This window comes from Chiloscyllium punctatum, chromosome 7 (genome assembly GCF_047496795.1).
Source record: "Chiloscyllium punctatum isolate Juve2018m chromosome 7, sChiPun1.3, whole genome shotgun sequence".
Lineage (NCBI taxonomy): Eukaryota > Metazoa > Chordata > Chondrichthyes > Orectolobiformes > Hemiscylliidae > Chiloscyllium > Chiloscyllium punctatum.
In genome coordinates this window covers 114,184,906-114,208,103 of record NC_092745.1, presented here as the reverse complement: position 1 = coordinate 114,208,103, position 23,198 = coordinate 114,184,906, and the positions used below count along the sequence as shown (strand labels likewise).

The window sequence follows — 23,198 nt, the reverse complement described above, 5'->3', positions numbered from 1 at the left end:
GTTCTGTGGTGGAACTGGTCCTCTTGGGAGCAGATACGGCAGAGGTGGAGGAATTGGGAATACGGGATGGCATTTTTGCAGGAGGTAGGGTGGGAAGAGGTGTAATCCAGGTACTGTGGGAGTCGGTGGGTTTGTAAAAAATGTCAGTATCAAGTCGGTCATCATTAATGGAGATGGAGAGGTCCAGGAAGGGGAGGGAGGTGTCAGAGATGGTCCAGGTAAATTTAAGGTCAGGGTGGAATATGTTGGTGAAGTTGATGAATTGCTCAACCTCCTCACGAGAGCACGAGGTGGCGCCAATGCAGTCATCAATGTAGCGGAGGAAGAGGTGGGGAGTGGTGCCAGTGTAATTACGGAAGATGGACTGTTCTACGTAAGCAAAAAAGAGACAGGAATATGGGTCAAAGGTAGATATGTGGACTTAGGCCACAGATCAGCCATGATCTCATTGAATAGTTGAAGAGGCTCAAGGATTTGAACAGCCTACTCCTGTTCCTACAATCTCCCTTTTGTAAAACCATATGGAGTTTGGCCAATCATACTGTAGTTTTCTAAGTGCTCTCAACGTACTTCAAGATTTTGTGTTAAGCATGGAGACCACTTTGTCAGACGTAGACAAAACAGTCAAATCCATGAACATGATAGTAGCACCCACCTCTTGTGATAGCATCTATGGCAGCCAACACTGACATACACATCACCCTGGAAAGCTTTCACCAGCAATGGAACCTCATTCTCTACTGCCCACACTCTGAGACAAAGAAGCATTTGGCTTCCTTGGATCAGTGCAATTAGCTAACGAGACTCAAAGCTTAAAACCATGAAGGACAGGAGTGGAAGATATGTCTAACTGTATAAGTAGCACTGTACCACGTTGCCATGGTCTGTGATCTGGTTATCAGGCTGCAATCATTTCAAGTACAGAGAAGGCTTCTATTATTCAGGTAACCGATAGTCCATTCCATTAAAAAGAAGTGGAACACTTCAGAGATAGACTTTGAAAAGCAGTTCTCTGCTTATCCCCGCAGGCATTCACAGGCTAATCTATCATGATGGTGGGTTATCTGGGGAACTAAAATTCCCTCTATTACTCACAGTAACATTCCTCATCCGTGATAAAATCTAAACCTGCTGCTAATCAGACCAAAATATTCAACTGTGGAAACAAGAAAGCTCCCTTCGAGCAGGAACAGTGTTACACAACTCATTACAAGCATGGCACTTATGAAATGGATGAATTTCAGCATTACATTATTTCACCCTGTCACTGACATGGACATGCAGTTATTTACACAACAGCGCGAGGCTATAAACAGGGAGATCACCTCAGGCCTGGACTCAGTGTCTGCGTGCGAGCCAACATAATGTTACATAGAATCTGTAGTTAAAAACAGGCCATTTGGCCCAATGCTGGTGTTAATGCTCCACATGAGACCCCTCCCAACCTTGCTCTCATCCGATGTCTTCTTTTATTTCTTGCTCCCTCGTGTACTTATCCGGTTTCCTTTTAAATGTATCATTTTCCTCTTATTTGAAAAGTGAAGAATGCAGTCTAGAGGCAGTAACATTATGCCACACTGAAATACAAGAATACACCAGTTGCAGTGGGTCCTCTCGCACATTTGCTGCTGAGAGCTTTGCTATGAGCCAGCAGCAGCAAACCTGGGAAAGAAATTGGCCTCATTCCTGATGAAAGGCTTATGCCTGAAACGTCGACTCTCTTGCTCCCCAGATGCTACCTGACTGGCTGTGCTTTTCCAACACCACACTCTTCGACTGTGATCGCAGCAATCAGGATAAGTAAGAAAGAAATCCCCAGGAAGGCCTTTTGCCAGGTGTCTCAGGGTCTGCTGAAGCTGCACGGTGGGCGGCACGGTGGTACAGTGGTTAGCACTGTTGCCTCACAGCGCCAGAGATCCGGGTTCAATTCCTGTCTCAGGCGACTGACTGTGTGGAGTTTGCACGTTCTCCCCATGTCTGCGTGGGTTTCCTCCGGGTGCTCTGGTTTCCTCCCACAGTCCAAAGATGTGCAGGTCAGGTGAATTGGCCATGCTAAATTGCCCGTAGTGTTAGGTAAGGGGTAAATGTAGGGGTATGGGTGGGTTGCGCTTCGGCGGGGCGGTGTGGACTTGTTGGGCCGAAGGGCCTGTTTCCACACTGTAAGTAATCTAATCTAATCTATGTTCCTGTCCGGGTTGGGGAGGTCTGAAAAACAGGGGCTGTCCAGGCATAGGACGACCTTATGCAGAAACCCTTTTGCCAGAGATGCCAGGACCAAAGGACTGTGAGAGTCAGGAGTTGGGTCTGGTTACAAGTGGTCAAGGAGGGGAAAAAGATAAGGGAGAGCAAATTGGGAGGCTGTATGGTGGGCTGAAAGAGGGGGAGGCAGCAAAGGGAGTGGGACAGGGAGGAGGTGGAAGGGGACCAGCAGAGAGGAAGAGACTGTGGGTGGTTGGGGAAAACTGGAGGCGACAAGGGGATGAGAGAGAGGGAGTGCCTATAACAAGGAGGGGGAGAAACAGGGGCTGCAAAGGAGAGAGATTGGTTTGTATGAGCCAGAGCAAATGTGAAATTACTGAGATAATTAAATCCTTGCAAATGAAAGAGGAATCTCTAGTTTAAGGCTGCATATTTTCAGGGGTTATTATTTAGATAAAAATGGTAGTGGATGTTTCAAATTAAATGAATGCTGTCCCAATTTTTAAATTTAATTTGAGATTGAGATCTGAGATGTACTTAAAAAAGGACAGTAACTTCCTTGGGTTACAATCTTCTAGCTTTGTGTACATACTTTAGAAACACATTAACTGTGATTGCATCAGTCCCTGGAAGGTATAATTAAGGTAATGCCTATTTGTTTGTAGAAATGTCTTGGTTATTTTGAAAATAAAAAATTGCTGACTCATGCTTGTTGACCTGTGCCAACTTAAATATTGCTGCATCTAGGAAGTTCATGTTTTCCTTGTATGTTTTGGCTTTAAGTTAAATTGAGTATATTGAATAATTCTTCTAATTCTGCTTCTGTGGAAGTCTACTGTATGTGTCAACACAAATATAGAAGGCATCACTACTAGGTGGCTACTGTAGTGATAGTAATGATGTCAGCCAGCTAGACCTCATAGAATATGAGTCCCCTGATTGGACCATATTATAGCCCCAATCAGAGAGCCCAAGCTGACAGATAAAAAGAGGAGTGTCAGAGATACTGACACCGTGAGCTGACTATGAAGGGGCAGTACTACAGTCATTTGTAAATAAAGGGAGACTCGGAGATAAGATACCAGCCCTTGTGGAGATATTTCAGTAATGATGAGAAAGGAGCCACTGAAAGTCAAAAAGTAGTCTTTGAAAAAAATCTGAGGAAGAGCCCCCAATTTTTGTGTTCTAAAATCTATTCATGTTTAGGATTATCATTAAGTGGTGGACTACCAGAGAGACAGGAAGAGGGAAGGATGCACAACGGGTGAGAGTATCAGAAGTCGAGATGGCTGGAAAGACAGCGATAGAAACTGGGAATGGAAAGAATGTATGAATCACAGGACGGGACAGCTAACATGTCAGCCTTGACCATGAGTTTTTTATTGATCTTTATCATGCAGTTGTTAACTGTTTTTTGTATATAAACATTGGAGACAGGATTTTCCAAACAGATTATTGCACAATGCGTGTTTTCAGTCTGACAAGCAAACCTGCAAGAACCTGCCAGGGGCAACAATATGTATAAACATCTCTAAACAAGCTATTCCATCTTAATCAAGGTTCAGTTTCTGATAAATTGCAACAAAGGTAAGCGCACAGTCTACTCATATTGAAGGTAAAAACAATGACTGCAGATGCTGAAAACCAAATACTGGATTAGTGGTGCTGGAAGAGCACAGCAGTTCAGGCAGCATCCAACGAGCAGCGAAATCGACGTTTCGGGCAAAAGCCCTTCATCAGGAATAAAGGCAGTGAGCCTGAAGCGTGGAGAGATAAGCTAGAGGAGGGTGGGGGTGGGGAGAGAGTAGCATAGAGTACAATGGGTGAGTGGGGGAGGAGATGAAGGTGATAGGTCAAGGAGGAGAGGGTGGAGTGGATAGGTGGAAAAGGAGATAGGCAGGTAGGACAAGTCAAGGAGACAGTAACTGAGCTGGAAGTTTGAAACTAGGGTGAGGTGGGGGAAGGGGAAATGAGGAAGCTGTTGAAGTCTACATTGATGCCCTGGGGTTGAAGTGTTCCGAGGTGGAAGATGAGGCGTTCTTCCTCCAGGCGTCTGGTGGTGAGGGAGCGGCGGTGAAGGAGGCCCAGGACCTCCATGTCCTCGGCAGAGTGGGAGGGGGAGTTGAAATGTTGGGCCACGGGGCGGTTTGGTTGATTGGTGCGGGTGTCTCGGAGATGTTCCCTAAAGCGCTCTGCTAGGAGGCGCCCAGTCTCCCCAATGTAGAGGAGACCACATCGGGAGCAACGGATACAATAAATGATATTGGTGGATGTGGAGGTGAAACTTTGATGGATGTGGAAGGCTCCTTTAGGGCCTTGGATAGAGGTGAGGGAGGAGGTGTGGGCACAGGTTTTACAGTTCCTGCGGTGGCAGGGGAAAGTGCCAGAATGGGAGGGTGGGTCGTAGGGGGGTGTGGACCTGACCAGGTAGTCACGGAGGGAACGGTCTTTGCGGAAGGCGGAAAGGAGTGGGGAGGGAAATATATCCCTGGTGTTGGGGTCTTTTTGGAGGTGGCGGAAATGTCGGTGGATGATTTGGTTGATGCGAAGGTTTGTAGGGTGGAAAGTGAGCACCAGGGGCGTTCTGTCCTTGTTACGGTTGGAGGGGTGGGGTCTGAGGGCGGAGGTGTGGGATGTGGACAAGATGCGTTGGAGGGCATCTTTAACCACGTGGGAAGGGAAATTGCGGTCTCTAAAGAAGGAGACCATTTGGTGTGTCCTATGGTGGAACTGGTCCTCTTGGGAGCAGATACAGCGGAGGCGGAGAAATTGGGAATACGGGATGGCATGTTTGCAAGAGATAGGGTGGGAAGAGGTGTAATCCAGGTAGCTATGGGAGTCGGTGGGTTTGTAAAAAATGTCAGTGTCAAGTCGGTCGTCACTAATGAAGATGGAGAGCGAGGTGTCAGAGATGGTCCAGGTAAATTTAAGGTCAGGGTGGAATGTGTTGGTGAAGTTGATGAATTGCTCAACCTCCTCGCGGGAGCACGAGGTGGCGCCAATGCAGTCATCAATGTAGCAGAGGAAGAGGTGGGGAGTGGTGCCGGTGTAATTACGGAAGATCAACTGCTCTACGTAGCCAACAAAAAGACAGGCATAGCTGGGGCCCATACGTGTGCCCATGGCTACGCCTTTGGTTTGGAGGAAGTGGGAGGATTCAAAGGAGAAATTGTTAAGGGTGAGGACCAGTTTGGCCAAACGAATGAGAGTGTCAGTGGAAGGGTACTGTTGGGGACGTCTGGAGAGGAAAAAATGGAGGGCTTGGAGGCCCTGGTCATGGCGAATGGAGGTGTAGAGGGATTGGATATCCATGGTGAAGATAAGGCGTTGGGGGCCAGGGAAATGGAAGTCTTGGAGGAGGTGGAGGGCGTGGGTGGTGTCTCGAACATATGTGGGGAGTTCCTGGACTAGGGGGGATAGGACACTGTCAAGGTAGGTAGAGATGAGTTCAGTGGGGCAGGAGCATGCTGAGACAATGGGTCGGCCAGGGTGGTCAGGCTTGTGGATCTTGGGAAGGAGGTAGAACCGGGCAGTGCGGGGTTCCCGGACTATGAGGTTGGAAGCTGTGGGTGGGAGATCTCCTGAGGTGATGAGGTTCTGTATGGTCTGGGAGATGATGGTTTGGTGATGGGGGGTGGGGTCATGGTCGAGGGAGCAGTAGGAAGAGGTGTCCTCGAGTTGGCGTTTGGCTTCAGCGGTGTAGAGGTCAGTGCGCCAGACTACCACTGCGCCCCCTTTATCCGCTGGCTTAATGGTGAGGTTGGGATTGGAGCAGAGGGATTGAAGGGCTGCGCGTTGTGAGGGTGAGAGGTTGGAGTGGGGGAGGGGTGTAGACAGGTTGAGGCGGTTAATGTCCCAGCGGCAGTTGGTAATGAAGAGGTCGAGGGCAGGTAATAGGCCAGTGCGGGGTGTCCAGGTGGATGCAGTGTGTTGGAGGTGGGCGAAGGGGTCCTCGGAAGGTGGGCGGGAGTCCTGATTGTGAAAGTAAGCTCGGAGGCGGAGGGGACGGAAGAATTGTTCGATGTCACGTCGTGTATTAAATTCATTGATGCGTGGACGGAGGGGGATGAAGGTGAGTCCTTTGCTGAGGACTGATCGTTCGTCCTCAGTGAGTGGGAGGTCTGGAGGGATGGTGAAAACTCGGCAGGGCCGGGAGCTGGGATCTGGTGTGGGTGTGGAGCTGGGAGTGGGGTCGGAGCCAGTACCTGGAGTGGGTGTGATGGTGGGGGGAATGGGGGTGGAGGTATGAGCTGGGGTAATGTTGCCCTCGGGGTTCTGGGGTGTGGGGATAGTGACAGTGGGGTCTGTGGGGGGGGTGTCAGCAGAATGCAGGTGAGTGGTGCTGGTGGAGGCGGAAGTGGTGGTGATCATGGCAGTAGGGGTGGCGGAAGTCACTGAGCGTGTGGCATCAGCGATGATGTGAGGGCCGGAAGTGGCTGTGGGAGTGGCCATGATGGGGGTGGAAGTGACATCATCACTCAGCGTGGGGGTGATAGCTGCGTCAGCCGCATGGCTAATGACGTTTCTGAGGCCAGGGGAATCTTCTGGAATGTTTGAGGAGCGCTGGTTATGGAGGTGGGTGGATAAAAGTTTGTTGTACTTACAGTTTTTGATGTTTGAGATGTAATTGAAATACTGTTTGTTGAGAGTATGAATTCTCCTGAGGATGTAGCACAGAGTGAGTCCTTTGCAATTCTGAGAGAGTGTGGCCCTCAGCTGAGGCAGGACTGACTGTAGAGAGGTTAGGTGACGGCGCATTGCTGCAAGCGTGGAGCGGTGGCAAGATCTGGATAGTATCCAAGTTTGGGCTGACAAATGGAAAGTAACATCTGTGCCACACAATGACAATATCCAATAAAAGACAATCTAACCACAGACCCTTGACATTCAATAACATTATCATTACAGAATCCCCTACTATCAACATCCTGAGGGTTACCATTGACCAGAAAATAAACTGCTCACCACATAAACACAACGGCTACAAGTGCAAGTCAGAGGCTAGGAATATCCCAGTGAGTAATACACCTCATGACTCCTCAGAGCTTGTCCAACATCTACAGGGCACAAGTCAGGAGTGAAATGGAATACTCCCCACTTGCTGAATGGATACAGCTCCAACAACATTCAAGACGCTTGACACCATCCAGGTTAAAGCAGCCTGCTTGATTGGTACCACATCCACTCCTCCTATCACTGACACTCACTGTGTACTAATTACAAGATGCACTGCAGAAATTCACCAAAGATCCTCAGACAGCACCTTCCAAACACTTCCACCAAGAAGGCCAAGAACAGCAGGTGCATGCGAACTTCATCGCCGGCAAGTTCCCCTCCAAGCCAGTCACCAACCTGACTTGGAAAAATGTCGCCTTTTACTTCATGGTCACTGAATCAAAATTCTGGAACTCCCTCCCTAAGGGCATTGTGGGTCAACCTACTGCAGCCGTTCACAAAGGCATCTCACCTCCACCTTCTCAAGCGTAACTTGCAATGGACAATAAATGCTGACCCAGCCAATGAGGTCTACATCCCACAAGTGAATAAGAAAACTCACCCTCCTATTCATCTGAATTTGATGATCCTTTCATTTTCAATATTTCACACGTTCTTGGGCTATTTGGCCCAGTGTTTATACTGACTGGACTCCACTGGGGAAAGGTTATATAGAAGAAGTGTCCCACAAGACTATTTAATGCCTGCCAGTCAAACATGGTTGAATTATACAGTTGAGAAATCTTCATTAACATTTACCATGGAATACAAAACGCAATCAGAGGGCTCTTGTGGTACAGTGATAGTGTCACTACCTCTGAGCCAGGAGCCCCAAGGTCATGTCTCACTTGCTCCAGAGGTGTGTAATGACGTCCCTAGGATGGATTGATCGGAAAATATCTACAAACCATAATGATGCGTGACTGAGAAACAAACAAATTGATCCTGTGTCTTTATCATTTTATTGAAATAAATTTCTGTAATTGTAAGCTGGGAATGCAGGATAAGTAGTTAAGAACAGTTCATAGAGGCATAGTCACGGACGGTCCAACTCGTCCATGCTGACCAGATATCCCAACCCAATCTAGCCCCACCTGCCAGCACCCGGCCCATATCCCTCCAAACCCTTCCTATTCATATACTCATCCAAATGCCTCTTAAATGTTGCAATTAAACCAGCCTCCACCACTTCCTCTGGCAGGTCATTCCACAAACGTACCACCCTCTGCGTGAAAAAGTTGCACCTTACGTCACTTTTATGTCTTTCCCCTCTCACCCTAAACCTATGCCCTCTCGTTCTGGACTCCCCCACCCCAGGGAAGAGACTTTGAATATTTATCCTACCCATGCCCCTCATGATTTTTTAAACCTCTGTAAGATCACCCCTCAGCTTCCACTGCTCCAGGGAAAACAGCCCCAGCCTATTCAGCCTCTCCCAAAAGAGACAGAAACGGCAGGATCAGAGCAGAGGGGCTCAGATTAGATTTCATGGGGATTAGGTTAGCCATGAGAGTGTGGGCATTTCTCGTCAGGGAAGCTATGATACAGCTCAGAGACTATTAAAGATAGTCTATCTTTAGCCATCTTGCCAAGTACTGAAGGTGCCAGAGATTGTGTTAAACTGTGACACCCTTCTTCCCATCACATATGTGTTTCAAAAGCCATGTCAAAAGTGCCCATCTTATTCCTTCAAGGAATGCAGTTTGCTGTAGCCCAATACCAAGGGCAGAAAGACTAGTGATTAATTTCTTTCTTTGACCAGCTAGATTTTAAATTCTTGAAGAACCTCAGTTTGGTGTTTAATAGTCTCTGAGCTGTATCATAGCTTCCCTGACGAGAAATGCCCACACTCTCATGGCTAACCTAATCGCGAACGGTTGATGCACAGATTGGCAAAACCACTGTCCATATATCGCTTTAATGAACTAAGCTCCACAGGCATCTCAGGGATGGTGGATTATAGCACGTGAGGTAAGGATTAAATGTTTACAGGCTTCTTCAGTCAGAAATGCCGACTGGCACCTTTCACAGCCACATTCTGGCATCCTCAACCCACCCCTTGTGTAGTGACTAAGAAAATGACAAAATCACTCACCCAGAATGGAATTCTGTGACCTCTTGTAATGGGTGCTCTTCAATTATCTCATAAGACAATGATGTTTTGCGCAATCGGGTTGGCAAAGGCTGTGGCTGGTTTCCTATGGGACTGTACGTGCCATCGGGTATCACAGACACCTTCCCATTTTTTTTTCTCGGCAGTGTGCCATGAATGGAAATACCCTGGAGTGAGCCAGAAAGCTGACCAGTGAGACGGCCTTTGATATTGAGCATGTCCATCGATGACTGGAGCGAGCTCTTACGGCTGGTTTGGATCTTACGAGGTAAACTTGCATAGTTTCCTGCAGCCATCATCTTCAGCTCTGCATTTAGAAAGACAAGCAGACACCATTAACAAATCAGGCAGCAGTTAATCATTACACGAAAGAAGCTATTAAGACTTCATGCCAATTAGAGTCCATTAGCGACAGCTCACAGAAATGATTAACAGCTCACTCTACAAATGGTCCTTGAGTAACTCCAAAAGATCTGACAATTTCTGAAAGGCTTGGCAAGGGGTTCAGAAGGACAGGTATGGCACTGATGGTTTGATTCCATTCTGCCAGTCCAGGTCATTGGAGCTTTACACTCCTGCTATATGCAATCAATGCAAGTATTTTTTTTTAAAAATGTCCTCTACACTTTGCTCCTCTTCCAGGTACAGAGTTTTGATCTTTTGACACTTTCTCAAATGGCCATCACTGACCTGAGCATCTCAAGAGCTAGAATTGATGGTAGTATTGTCAGGTTGATAGACTGTCCTGATGTCTCCAGCAATTCAAGGTGAATTTCCCAGTCACGATGGAGGCAATTCATGTTAAAAAGTGTGTGTTTGTGGGTTTTCTCTAAATTACTGCATTGGTTTATAAATATATGTGTTTATATAACTATATATGTGTGGTTCAAATGGTATCACCTAGAAGCATAGAGGTGTTATAGTCCAGAAGGAGGCCATTTGGCCCATTGTGCCTTCACTGGCTCTTCAACAAATATTATGACTTGGTGCCATTGTCCTGCCTTTTCTCCAGGTCCTTGAACATTGTTCTGATTTAAATAACCTTCCAATGCCCTCTTGAATGCTTCAATTCCTCCACCACACTTCCAGACAGTGCATGCCAGCCCCATTTACTCTGAGTGAAAAAGATTTTTCTCACATCACACTTGCTTGTTTTGCAAATTACTTTAAATCTGTGCCCTCTTGTTCTTGAGTCCTTTCTGAGTGGAAAGTTTCTCCCAATCTACTCGATCCAACTACCTCTTAATATTGAAAACTTCTATCATATCTTCTTATAATCTTCTTATCTCCAAGAAGAACAGTCTGAACTGAGAATCATCAAATTACAGAATCCCTACAGTGTGGAAGCAGGCCATTCGGCCTATCGAGTCCACATCGACCCTCCGAAAAGCATCCTACCCGTATATACCCCATCCCTGTAACCCTGCATTTTCCGTGGCTAATCCACCAGCCTGCATATCCCTGAACACTATGGGCAATTTAGCATGGCTGATCCACTTAATTTCTCCAACCACATCCTCACAAACCTCCTTCCTGAAACCATTCTTTTAAACCTCTTTAGCGCTCTCTCCAATGTACCTCCATCCTTCCAATAGTGTTGCATCCAGAACTGTATACAATACAAGAGTCTTCTACAAATCATTACCTCACGTACTCTATGCTTCTATTAATAAAGTTGAGGACTCTGTATGCTTTATTAACCACACTCTCCAACTATCCTAACACTTTCAATGAATAAGCATGTATACATGCAGCTCCTGCACCGTCTTTAGAATAATACCCTATATTTTATATTGTCTGTCCCTATTCTTCCTACCAAAATGCATCACCTCACACTATTCCGCATTGATTGTCTTCTGCTACATATCCATTCTCTCCTTCACTCACACTTCCAAGACACAAGGCACTTCAGGGCTTCTCAAACACAACATCAATCCCAGCCAACTGAAACCAGGTTGCCAGCCAAACAGTCCATTTGCTTTCATATTGGTTTGGAAAAGTGATGGGCCAGACGCTAGGTGACCAATAGTGGGAGAGCCTGGGATATGTTGGGTGACCAGTGGTGGGAGAGCCTGAGATATGTTGGGTGACCAGTGGTGGGAGAGCCTGGGATATGTTGGGTGACCAGTGGTGGGAGAGCCTGGGATATGTTGGGTGACCAGTGGTGGAGAATATAGTTGGGGGGAATAGAACAATGACCCCTCCAATCAGGGGGTTCTCACTGCGACAGACAAGGTGTGCACAGGATGGTGCTGCAAGGTCCAAGGCAATTAATACATGACGAATGTGGGTGGCCATACCCACACTGTCACTGAGTTTCTAACTGGAACCCATTTCCTTATAACACTTTCAGTGTTACCCACAAAAGCAGCTGTTCAATAAGACGGCCCACCACCTTCTTCTCAAGGGGCAATTAACGATAGACAAGAAGGCCGGTCTTTCCAGCAACACTCACATCCCATGGATTAAGAAATAAAAGATAACAGTACAGCAGTCACTGTTCTCAGCTGACTGTCTTCCTCCATCATCATTTAATCTTCACCAGCAACAAATATTTATGCAAGAGTTTTGAGAATATGAACGCTGTGTTAATATTCCTAGTAACTGTGCTAAATGATTCTTTTTCAGGTTTTCTACCAGTGGGCTAATCAGCTGTGAAAGCAGCACAGTTAAACCTGGCACAACAAATCACAGCATTTACTGTGGGTGTAAGAACTCCATGACTTTAGTTTCATTCTTTCGATGGTTGGGAAGCTACTGGAGTCCTGAGAAGATTGTTGTTGAAAATGAATCACTTGCCTTAGTGATCTGGAGTGAGATGCACTGCTAAGTTTCCTTCTGCCACACAAGTGGATGTAGAGACAGAAGTAGACTATTCAACCCTTGAGTATATTTGCCTTCAGTTAGAACATTTACTTCTTAACTCCATTTATCTGCCTGACAAAACATTTATTATCCATTTCAGTTTTTAAGTGTTCATTTGACCCCCAGCCCAACAGTTCTTCTGGAGGAGAGATCATTCAGCGATGTTCCAATAGTGCTGGCAACTCAAGCACAGGCCAGAGTGAAACCTTATTGGATTGCAAGGTTTGGTAGTCCCTCAGACAGTGGGCGGACACACCCAAAGTAATCATAAAGTCAAACAGAGCCTTTGGTCCAACTTGGTGTCGGTGGTGGACAAGTTGTTGGAGGGAATCCTGAGGGACAGAATATACATGTATTTGGAAAGGCAAGGACTGATTAGGGATAGTCAACGTGGCTTTGTGCATGGGAAATCATGTCTCACAAACTTGATTGAGTTTTTTGAAGAAGTAACAAAGAGGATTGATGAGGGCAGAGCAGTAGACGTGATCTATAGGAATTCAATATGGATCTATATGGAATTCAACAAGGTTCCCCATGGGAGACTGGTTAGATCTCACAGAATACAGGAGAACTAGCCATTTGGATACAGACGTTTTTGTCATTTATATAAATGATTTGGATGTGAGCATAAGAGATATAGTTATAGGTTTGCTGATAACATCAAAATTGGAGGTGTAGTGGACAGCGAAGAAGGTTACCTCAAATTACAACGGGATCTGGATCAGATGGGCCAGTAGGCTGAGGAGTGGTAGATGGAGTTTAATTCAGATAAATGCGAGGTGCTGCATTTTGAGAAAGCAAATTTGAGCAGGATTTATACACTTAATAGTAAGGTCCTAGGGAGTGTTGCTGAACAAAGAGACCTTGCAGTGCAGGTTCATAGCTCCTTGTTAGATAGGACAGTGAAGAAGGCTTGCTTCCCTTTATTGGTCAGAGTATTGAGTACAGGAGTTGGGAGGTCATGTTGCGGCTGTACAGGAAATTGGTTAGGCTACTGTTAAAACATCGCATGCAATTCTAATCTCCTTCCTATCGGAAAGATGTTGTGAAACTTGAAAGGGTTCAGAAAAGATTAACAAGGATGTTGCCAGGGTTGGAGGATTGAGCTACAGGGAGAGGTTGAATAGGCTGGGGCTGTTTTCCCTGGAGCGTCGGAGGCTGAGGGGTGACCTTATAGAGGTTTATACAATTATGAGGGGCATGGTTAGGATAAGTAGACAAAGTCTTTTCCCTGGAGTCCAGAACTAGAGGGCATAGGTTTAGGGTGAGAGGGGAAAAGATATAAAAGAGACCTAAGGGGCAACCTCTTCATACAGAGGGTGGTACGTGTATGGAATGAGCTGCTAGAGGAAGTGGTGGAGGCTGGTACAATTGCAACATTTAAGAGGCATTTGGATGAGTATATGAATAAGAAGGGTTTGGGCCAGATACTGGCAGGTGGGACTAGATTGCATTGGGATACTGGTTGACATGGACGGGTTGGACCAAAGGGTCTGTTTCCATGCTGTACACCTCTATAATTGCAGTCCATGCCAACCACGTTCCCAAACTAAACTAGTCCCACTTGCCTGAATTTGGCCCATACCCCTCCAAGGAGAAGAAAGTGAGGACTGAAGAAGGGTTATGTCCGAAACATTGACTCTCTTGCTCCTCAGATGCTGCCTGACCTGCTGTGCTTTTGCCAGTGTCACACTTTATCAACTTCCCCCCATCCCATACGCATCCAAATCTTTCCTATTTATGAACTTATCCAAATGTCTTTCAAACATTGTAACTGTACCAGCATTCATCATTTTCTCTAGCAGTTCATTCCACACACGAACCACTCTCTGTGTAAAAAAGTTGCCTCTGGTGTACTTTTTAAAATTTCCTCCTCTCACCTTAAAATATATGCCCCCTAGTTTTGAACTTCCCCACACTGGGGAAAAGACTCTTATTATTCACCTTACCTATGCCTCTCATGATTTTATAAACCTCAATAATGTTACCCCTCTACCTCCCACGCTCCAGTGCAAAAGGTCCCAGCCTATCTTTGTAGCTCTAATCCTTCATTCCTGGCAACATTCTGTAAATCTTTTCTGGACCCTCTCTAATTTAATAATATCTGCCCTAGAGCAGAGTGACCAGAACCGCACCCAGTACTCCAGAAGAAGCCTCACCAATGTCCTGTACAACCTCAACATGAACTGCCAGAGAAAATGGTGAATGTTGGTACAGTTACAATGTTTAAAATACATTTGGATAAGTTCATAAATAGGAATGCCTGCTTAACCACTCTGTCTACATGTGACACAAATTTCCAAGAAGCATGTATCTGAACCCCTAAGTCTCTCTGTTACTTAAGCAAATTTGAACTCATTGCTTTGTTGACTGTGTAAACAGCCTTGCGTGTATTGGTTAGAATGTTGCTGCATTGCAACTTCCCCAGAGTTGACACCATTACATCCTGCTTCATTCCAGAGGCTGTACTTCAAGGATTTGTGATTCGGATTCTCAGACAATGGAAAGGTTGTGACGGCAGGGAGCAGGTCGTACATACTCTGACCTTAACCATCGAGAAAGCAGCTTCTATCCTTCTGAGAAATTAAAAATCAAGACAGAATCATTTTTGGGTCCACTTCACATCGAGAACTAAACTGCATTTCTGGAATCTGTCTTTTGGATACATTAACTAACCACCTGCGTCTTTCCAAGCTTTAAAACAATTAACCACAGATCATGAGCTTATATTTAGAGAAACAGCTTACAACATTCAGTCACACCACATTTGCATTTCGCTTGCCACTGTGATCAACATCAGGAAGAGATTCACACTTGATTTTTTTTCTCTCTGGCTGCTATTTAAAGTTCTAGAACAGGTTTTTATCATTACAGATGAGAAATAGACGAAAGCTTCTCCGCAGCTATAAAGTGAATCGCAGATAAGCTTCATCGAAAGTGGGAGACAAATTGCCACCATTTTATAAGCTCAAGACAAACTTCAGACTCTAGAGCACTTCAACCCACACAAAGAACTGTTACAAAAAGGCAATTCATTCTGCACTGAACAATGTTGAGTGGAACAATGTTTTCTATAGTGTCACACTGCAACCTACGCTGCTGCTGGCTTAACCGGAGATAAACCTCTCCCAAAGTCTCAGCCTCCCACCAAATGCTTTTACTTCTCAAATCAACCACTTCCAGAAGGTTTCTGCAGGTTACACTGTGTATTCAACAATGTTTTAAATATCACCCAGTCTCCTGGCAACAATCCATCAGACATCAGGTCTGCTTCCCCAGCCCCTGAAAGAAAACATGAAGTGAAAAGCTTAAAGAGAATTAATCTTCATCAATGGGGTAGGCACAGACAACTCTTGTCGACTTCAGTCCAGGGATCCCCTCAACTATGTGTCTGAGAGGTTCCCAGCACTACTGTCCAGGGCAGTGTCGCACTGACATTAAAAGTGAGACACTGGGCACACAAGAGCGTTTCATAAAAAGTTTAAGCAGTTTGCACTGACAGAAAATCAAATCCTGGCTCTTTGAACATTAGACAATCATTTAGCCAGCCACATTCACAAGGCCATGGATGCAGGACATTAACATGAACTATGACCTTCACCAGGATAAAGGATGTGGGTGACAATTATCACCAGAGGGTGCCTCACATTAAGTCACTGACAATCACTTTTATCTTTTACTGAATGTTAATGTGGGAACAAAAATACAGGACAAGATTTTACAATGCTTCAATGCTCTTATAAATTAAGTGATTAAATAATGGTCACGTCAAGGTATGTGCTGAAATAGAGCAATTATTGAGCACTATACCAAAAGCAGCAGTCAAAATGAAAATATTTGTGCTTTAAAGTAGCAACCTTTAAGCTACCATCTCTCAACAGCTCACAGCGCCTGCACAACGTGCTTTAAAATTAACTATACAATTAACTATCCAAAGAGAAAACAGATGGGTTCTTCAGTGGCAAAGACATTGTGGGACATAAAGTTAACAGGAGCTTTCAACAGCAGCTAACTTGAGAGCCAATACTGACCTACCTCCAATAAATGATGACAGCTTTTTTTCTCAATGGAATTCTGCACACTGATTCCAGTGTCTTTCACACAACTAAAGCTGTGTCCGCACAGCAAGATGAGCCTGGGGCTCTCTGCCAGATTACACATCAAAGCACTGAAGAATTACTTATGGAGTTCTGTTTCCTTTTTTTCTAAAGCTCCCTCGCGATCCGTCCATCTCTCTCCTTCCCTCCCTCTCCACAATCACAGATCCAAAGTTGCTGCTGCTGCCGGTGCAGAGAACAAACTTCCAAGAGGCAGGGCTCTGACGTCTGAATTGCTGTTGAATTCCCAGCCACACCCCAGTGTGGGCACTGAGGAACCCAGTCAGAGCTGAGCGTCTGACCAGCAATCACTATAAACCAATTAGCTTGTCAGTGAACTTGCTGAAACCGGGCCGCACTATTCCACGAGCAATTAGGGTCCTGCCTGGTTTGATAAAAGCAATAAAGATTGGCCTCATGGAAGCCACAGGAAGGCTTCAGAAGTGCCATCCCCCTCACCTTCCTCTATCCACACCCTTTTTGAAAGGCACCATAAATGAAATGAAGATATAAAATCTAATTAACTGAAAAAGACCTGTGGGGAAAGCAGGAGGGAGTGAATGGCACAGACTGTATTGCTTTACAGAGCGCTGGCATGCATTTAACAGACTGAATGTCCTCCTGTGCCCTTTTGGAAGGATGTTGTGAAACCTGAAAGGGTTCAGAAAAGAATTGCAAGGATGTGCCAGGGTTAGAGGATTTGAGCTAAAGGGAGAGGTTGAATACACTGAGGCTGTTTTCCCTGGAGCGTCGGAAACTGAGGGGTGACCGTATAGAGGTTTATAAAATCATGAGGGGCATGGATAGGGTAAATAGACAACGTCTTTTCCCTGGGGTGGGGGAGTCCAGAACTAGAGGGTACAGGTTTAGGGTGAGAGGGGAAAGAATATAAAAGAGAACTAAGGGGCAACTTTTACACGCAGAAGTTGGTGCATGTATGGAATGGACTGCCAGAGGAAATGGTGGACGCTAGTACAATTGCAATATTTAAAATATATCTGGATGGGTATATGAATAGGAAGGGTTTGGAGGGATATAGGCCAGGTGCTGGCAGGTGGGACTAGATTGGGTTGGGATATCTGGTCGGCATGGACGAGTTGGACTGAAGGGTCTGTTTCTGTGCTGTACATCTCTGTGACTCCATGATTCCATTACACAATATCAACTGGATCTGCATTGTTAAGAGAACATCATTCCCCTTTGCTTCTTGTATTTTGTCTTTGAAAGAAAAAGGCATGCTGAAATCGCTCCCAAATGCTGCTTTTACAACTTTTAAATGAATGAGAACATTTTGAAAAAAAGTAAGGAACACTGAACTGACAATACAAACCAATGACATACAGGTAATATTGTTCAGGATCATCAAATGATGAAGCAGAGTTCAAGGCTAATCAACCCATCAATTCAGCATGATTACCCACTCTCTTTAATGGACATTTCTGCTTCCTGAAGGCTTGCTATTGTGGGAGCATTGCCAAGTGAACTGGTGAGTCATGCAGGCCAGGAAAATCCCATGGTCAATTGCCAATCTGGGTCAGGTTCAACTATCTGAGTTAAAGCAGCAGTTACTACCTTCTTATGGGCCTTTGGGTCATACAGACAGACAGACAGGAAAATTGGCCAGAGTTCATACTCCTCTCTGCTACTCAGTAACCGTGACTGATCACCAGACTTCGGGGAGGCACCTTGCATGGCGATTTGGTAGTGTCTCTATCCCTGGACCGTGAGGCACTGGGTTAAGTCCCACCTGTTCCAGAGTGTGTAATAACATCTCTGAACAGGTGGATTAGAAAAATAGGTTAAAAACATTGGGCAAGACAAAATTGGACTTAATTTGGATGGTTCCCATTGCAACAATGACCCCCTGACACCAGGACCTTGAAATTGAGTTCCTGTCCATAGTCAGAGATTCAAAGTTATTGCTGCAGTTTTATCAGCTTTCAACATGCAATGCATATATTCATGGCTCAGTATGTCGCCAATTCTGTCACCATCAGTCAGGTGATCAAACTAGTACAATGGACAGTTACAGGAGGGCATGCCAGGAGCAGCACCAGGTCTCTGTAAAAGTGAGGTGCCAACCTGATGAAGCTACAACACAGGATTGCATGTATACTAACCACAGGAAGTAGAGTATGACAGTCAGAGATAGGTGATACCCAGAAGCAACAGCTCAGGTCAAAGCACCGCATTCTGCCACGTCCATTCGTGAATGAGAGTGGACAATTAAACAACTAACAGGAGGAGAAGTGTTCCCTAACATTCACATTCTCAAGAATGGGGAGCCCAACACTTCTGCATGACAGTGAGCCGAAGCATTTGTAACCATCTTCAGTCAGAAGTGTCAAGTGATAATTCATTTTGGACTCCTCCTGAGGTCCCAATCATTACAAACGCCAGTCATCAGCCACATCAATTCATTCAACACAATGTCAAGAAATGGCTGAAGACCCTGGAGACTACAAAGCTATGAGCCTGTCAATATTCTGTCTAATACTGACGACGTGTGTTCTAGAACAAGCCGCACCCCTAACCAAGGTGCTCCGCTGCAGCTACAACACTGGCACCTACCCAGGAATGAAGAAAATTGTCCACAAAAATAGGTCAAATCCAACCTGGCCACTTACTGTCCCATTGGTCTACTCTAAATCATCAATAAAGTGATGGAAGGTGCCATTAACAGTGATACCTACTCAAAAATAACTCGCTCACTGATGTTCAGTTTGGATTCTGCCAGGGGATCTTGGATCTTGAAATAATTATAATATGGCTTTTTTTATTCACTGGTGGGACATGGACATCACTGGCTGGCCAGCGTTTATTGCTTATCCTTAGTTGCACTTGAGAAGGTGGTGGTGACCTGCCTTCTTGAAATACTGCGGTCCACGAATGTAGATATATGCACAGTGCCCTTTGGGAGGGAATTCCAGAATTTTGACCCAATTCCAGTGTTGGACTGGCAATATATTTCCAAGTCAGGATGGTGAGTGGCTTGGAGGGGAACTTGTAGCTGGTGGTCTTCCCATGTATCTGCTGCCCTTGTCCTTCGAGGTGGAAGTGGTCCCGGGTTTATAAAGAGCTGTCTAAGGGTCTTTGGTGAATTTCTTCAATGCATCTTGTAGATGGTACACACTGCTGCTACTGTGTGCAAGGGTTGGAGGGAGTGGATATTTGTGGATTAGATTACTTACAGTGTGGAAACTGGCCCTTTGGCCCAACAAGTCCACACCGGCACACCGGACCCACCCAGACCCATTCCCCGACATTTACCCCCTCACCTAACACTACAGGCAATTTAGCGTGGCCAATTCACCTAACCTGCACATTTTTGGATTGTGGAAGGAAACCAGAGCACTCGGATGAAACCCACGCAGATACGGGGAGAATGTGCAAACTCCACACAGAGAGTCGTCTGAGGCGGGAAATGAACCCGGGTCTCTGGCGCTGTGAGGCAGCAGTGCTAACCACTGTGCCACCGTGCCGCCCACAAATGTAGTGCGAATTAACGAGGATGCTTTGTGATGGATTGTTGAGTGTTGTAGGAGCAGCACCCATCCAAGCAAGTGTGGTGAATTCTATCACACTCCTGACGTGCCCTATGGACGGTGGACAAGCTTTGGGTGGTCAGGGAGTGAATTATTTGCTGCAGTATTCCTAACCTTTGACCTTCTCTTGTAGTCACTCTGTTTATGTGGCAGGTTCAGTTTAGTTTCTGGTCGATGGCAACTCCCAGGATGTTCGTAGTGGGGGATTCAGTGATGGTAAAACCAGTGAATGTCAAGGGTCAGTGGTTAAATTGTCTCTTATTGGAGATGTTCACTGCCTGTCATTTGTGTGGTGTGAATGGTGCTTGTCACTCGTCAACCCAAGGCTGAATATTGTCTAGGTCTTGCTGCATTTGAACATGGATTGCTTCAGTACGGTCCAAACATATATAGAATTCCAGAGGTAAGTGAGTGAGTGACTTATGAGATATCACAGCAGCATTTCACTGGGTGTGGCATTAAGGAGACCTGGCAAAATTGCAGGCAAAGGGAAGCAAAGGGAAAATCCTCTACTTGTTGGAGTCATATATGACACATACATTTTAATTCCAGTCCATTGCCTCATGAGTTCCATAGGGTAGACATTTTCAAATTAACCTTTTCAGTGATGTTATTACTGACACCCCTGGCCCAGAGATATGAACCCCAGCTCCTCAGGGTTATGTACAGTATTCAAACATTTTGAGCTGCCGCATCAATAACCTGCCCAACACCATAAGGACAGAATTGGGGATGAGTGCACAACGTTCAGCATCACTCGCAACTCCTCAGATACTGAAGCCATTCATGTCCAAACCCTGCAAGGTCTAGCCAATATTCAGGCTCAGGCTGATTAAGTGGTAAGTAACTTTGTGTCCCATTTTGTGCCTTGCAATGACCAATTCCAACTAGTGAGAACCCAACTATCTCCTCTTGATACGCAAAGATATATCATTGCTCAATACCCCAAACATTAACCTCTTGGAAGTTACCATTGACCATAAATCTAACTGGATTATATCAATACTATACCTACAAGAGCAGGAGAGAGGCAAGGAATCCTGCACGAGTAACTCAACTCATGACTCCTCAAAACTTGTCCATGTGGCTCAAGTCAAGATTGTGATGGAATACTCTCCACTTGCCTGGTTGAATGCTTCTCTAACAACACTCAAGAAATTCAACACTATTCAGAATAAAAGAGCCAATTTGATTGGAACCCTATCCACAAGCTTCATCATTCATCTCTGATGAGCGAGTGCCATGTACAAGATGCACAGCTCAGTGGTTCTTGCACTTTAAAAATAGATCACTGGCAACAAAAACTGGGAATTTATGCTGAACCTTTGGAAAGCTCTAGTTAGGCCACAACTAAAGTGTGACACTTAATTCTTGTCAGCGCTCTTTAGGAAGGACTTGAAGATTCTTGAAAGTAAACACAATGGTTCCAAGGATGGTTGACTTCAGTGACAAAGTTAGGGTTATTTTTATTTGGTCACAGGATGAGGCTGTTGCTGGGTGGGCCAGCATTTATTGCCCATCCCAGAAGGCAGTTAAATGTCAACCACATTGCTGTGGGTCTGGAGTCACATGTAGGCCAGACCAGGTAAGGATTGGCAGATTTCCTTCCCTAAAGGACATTATTAAATGAGGACAGTTTTTACAACAATCAACAGTGGTTACTGTAGACCAGCTCTTTATTCCATATTTTCTTCAATTTAAATGTCATCACCAGACACAGTGGGATGCAAACCCAGCTGTGAGAACATTTAAAATGAAAACAGAAAATACCAGAAAAACTCAACAGGTCTGGCAGCACCTGTAGAGCTAAAGACAGAGTTAATGTTTCAAGTCCAGTGACTCTTCGACAGAATGGGATGTCTCTTCTCCCTTCTTGGCATTCCACAGGGATTCTTCCCTCCAGGATACCTTTGTCCACCTCTCCTCCATTCCCAACACCTCTTCACATCCCTACAGCACCTTCCCATGCAATCAGGGAAGGTGCAACACCTGTCCGTCTACATCCTCCCTCCTCACTATCCAAGACCCCACACACACCCACCCAGCGATTTACCTGTACTTCATCTTATTCCTGATTAAGGGCTTTTGCCCGAAACGTCGATTTCAAAGCTACTTGGATGCTGCCTGAACTGCTGTGCTCTTCCAGCACCACTAATCCAGAATCTGGTTTCCAGCATCTGCAGTCATTGTTTTTACCTCCTTCACTCAATCTAGTCTACTGTATTCACTGCTCAGAATGTGGAGATGAAACGTAGAATGGCTGACTACCTTGCAGAACACCTACACTTGTCCATAAAAACAACCCCGAATCTCCTGTTACCTGCCATTTCAACACACCATCGAGTTCCCTGGCCAACATCTTTGTCTCAGGCTTACAGCAAAGTTCAATACCAACTGGAGGAACAGCACCTCATCTTCCAACTAGGTACTTTACAGCCTTCAGGGAGCAACATTGAGTTTGACAATTTCAGAATGTGAACACCATCCTCCATGTTTGTTATCCACTGCTAACCCCCAGGTCCTGTTTTGTATGAGTTCCTCCCAGCACAGCGAACCCATTCTCAACAATTCACACTTGTAATTAGCACCTTACCCATTGTTATTCTCTGTCTTGGCTTAATATTAGTTATCTCATTGTTTGCCTCTTTTCTCTCTCTCTCTCTCTCTGGACACCTTCTCCCACGTACTTTATTCACATACTCCTCCCACCCCCCACCCCAGTTTTGATGAAGGGTCACTGAACTCGAAACATAAACTCTATTTGTCTTTACAGATGCTGCCAGACCTGCTAAGTTTCTCCATCATCTCCAAGTTTTGTTCCAGTTTTCCAGCATCCACACGTTCTTTAACTAGGAGAAGGTGAGGACTGCAGATGCTGGAGATCAGAGTTGAAGAGTGTGGTGCTGGAACGACTCCGCCTTACCCCCTAATCCATTTATCTCTCAGTCCTTTCCCGGCCCACAAGCCTCATTCTTGATGAAGGGCTTATGCCCGAAATGTTGATTTCCGAAATGTTGAAGCCTGACCTGCTGTGCTTTTCCAGCACCACACTCTTTGACTTCACACATTCTTTGATTATATTCCCCAGAACATTTGCCAGAGGCTCTGGATTTCCTGTCCGAGTGACATTATCACTGCCTCACCTGAAAGGAGCAGATGTTGTTCTCCTTAAAGCAGGGGGAGTTTGCGGGGGGGGGGAATTTGATAGAGCTATACAGGGTAATGACAGGTTTGGATAAGGTGAACAAAGAAAATCCTCTCCCGTTCAAAGACAGCTGGGGAAGGTGATGGCCTTGTGCTATTATCACTGGACTGTTAATCCAGAAACCCAGGTAAGGTTCTGGGGACTAGGGTTCAAATCCCACCATGCCAGATAGTGAAATC

The 23,198-nt window shown here is 45.5% G+C and overlaps 1 protein-coding gene across 4 annotated transcripts in view; it reads right to left on the bottom strand.

Moving 5' to 3' along the window:
* bcar3 (BCAR3 adaptor protein, NSP family member) overlaps window positions 1–23,198 on the bottom strand; it is a 184,146-nt gene that overhangs the window by 88,897 nt on the left and 72,051 nt on the right. For 2 of the 4 annotated variants that reach the window (XM_072574641.1, XM_072574644.1), the window contains one exon: window positions 9,290–9,614. In XM_072574641.1, the coding sequence (XP_072430742.1) occupies window positions 9,290–9,614 (325 nt within the window). Of the gene's footprint in view, window positions 1–9,289; window positions 9,615–16,203; window positions 16,415–23,198 lie in introns of those variants that run through there. The other 2 variants (XM_072574642.1, XM_072574643.1) reach the window with 2 other exon arrangements.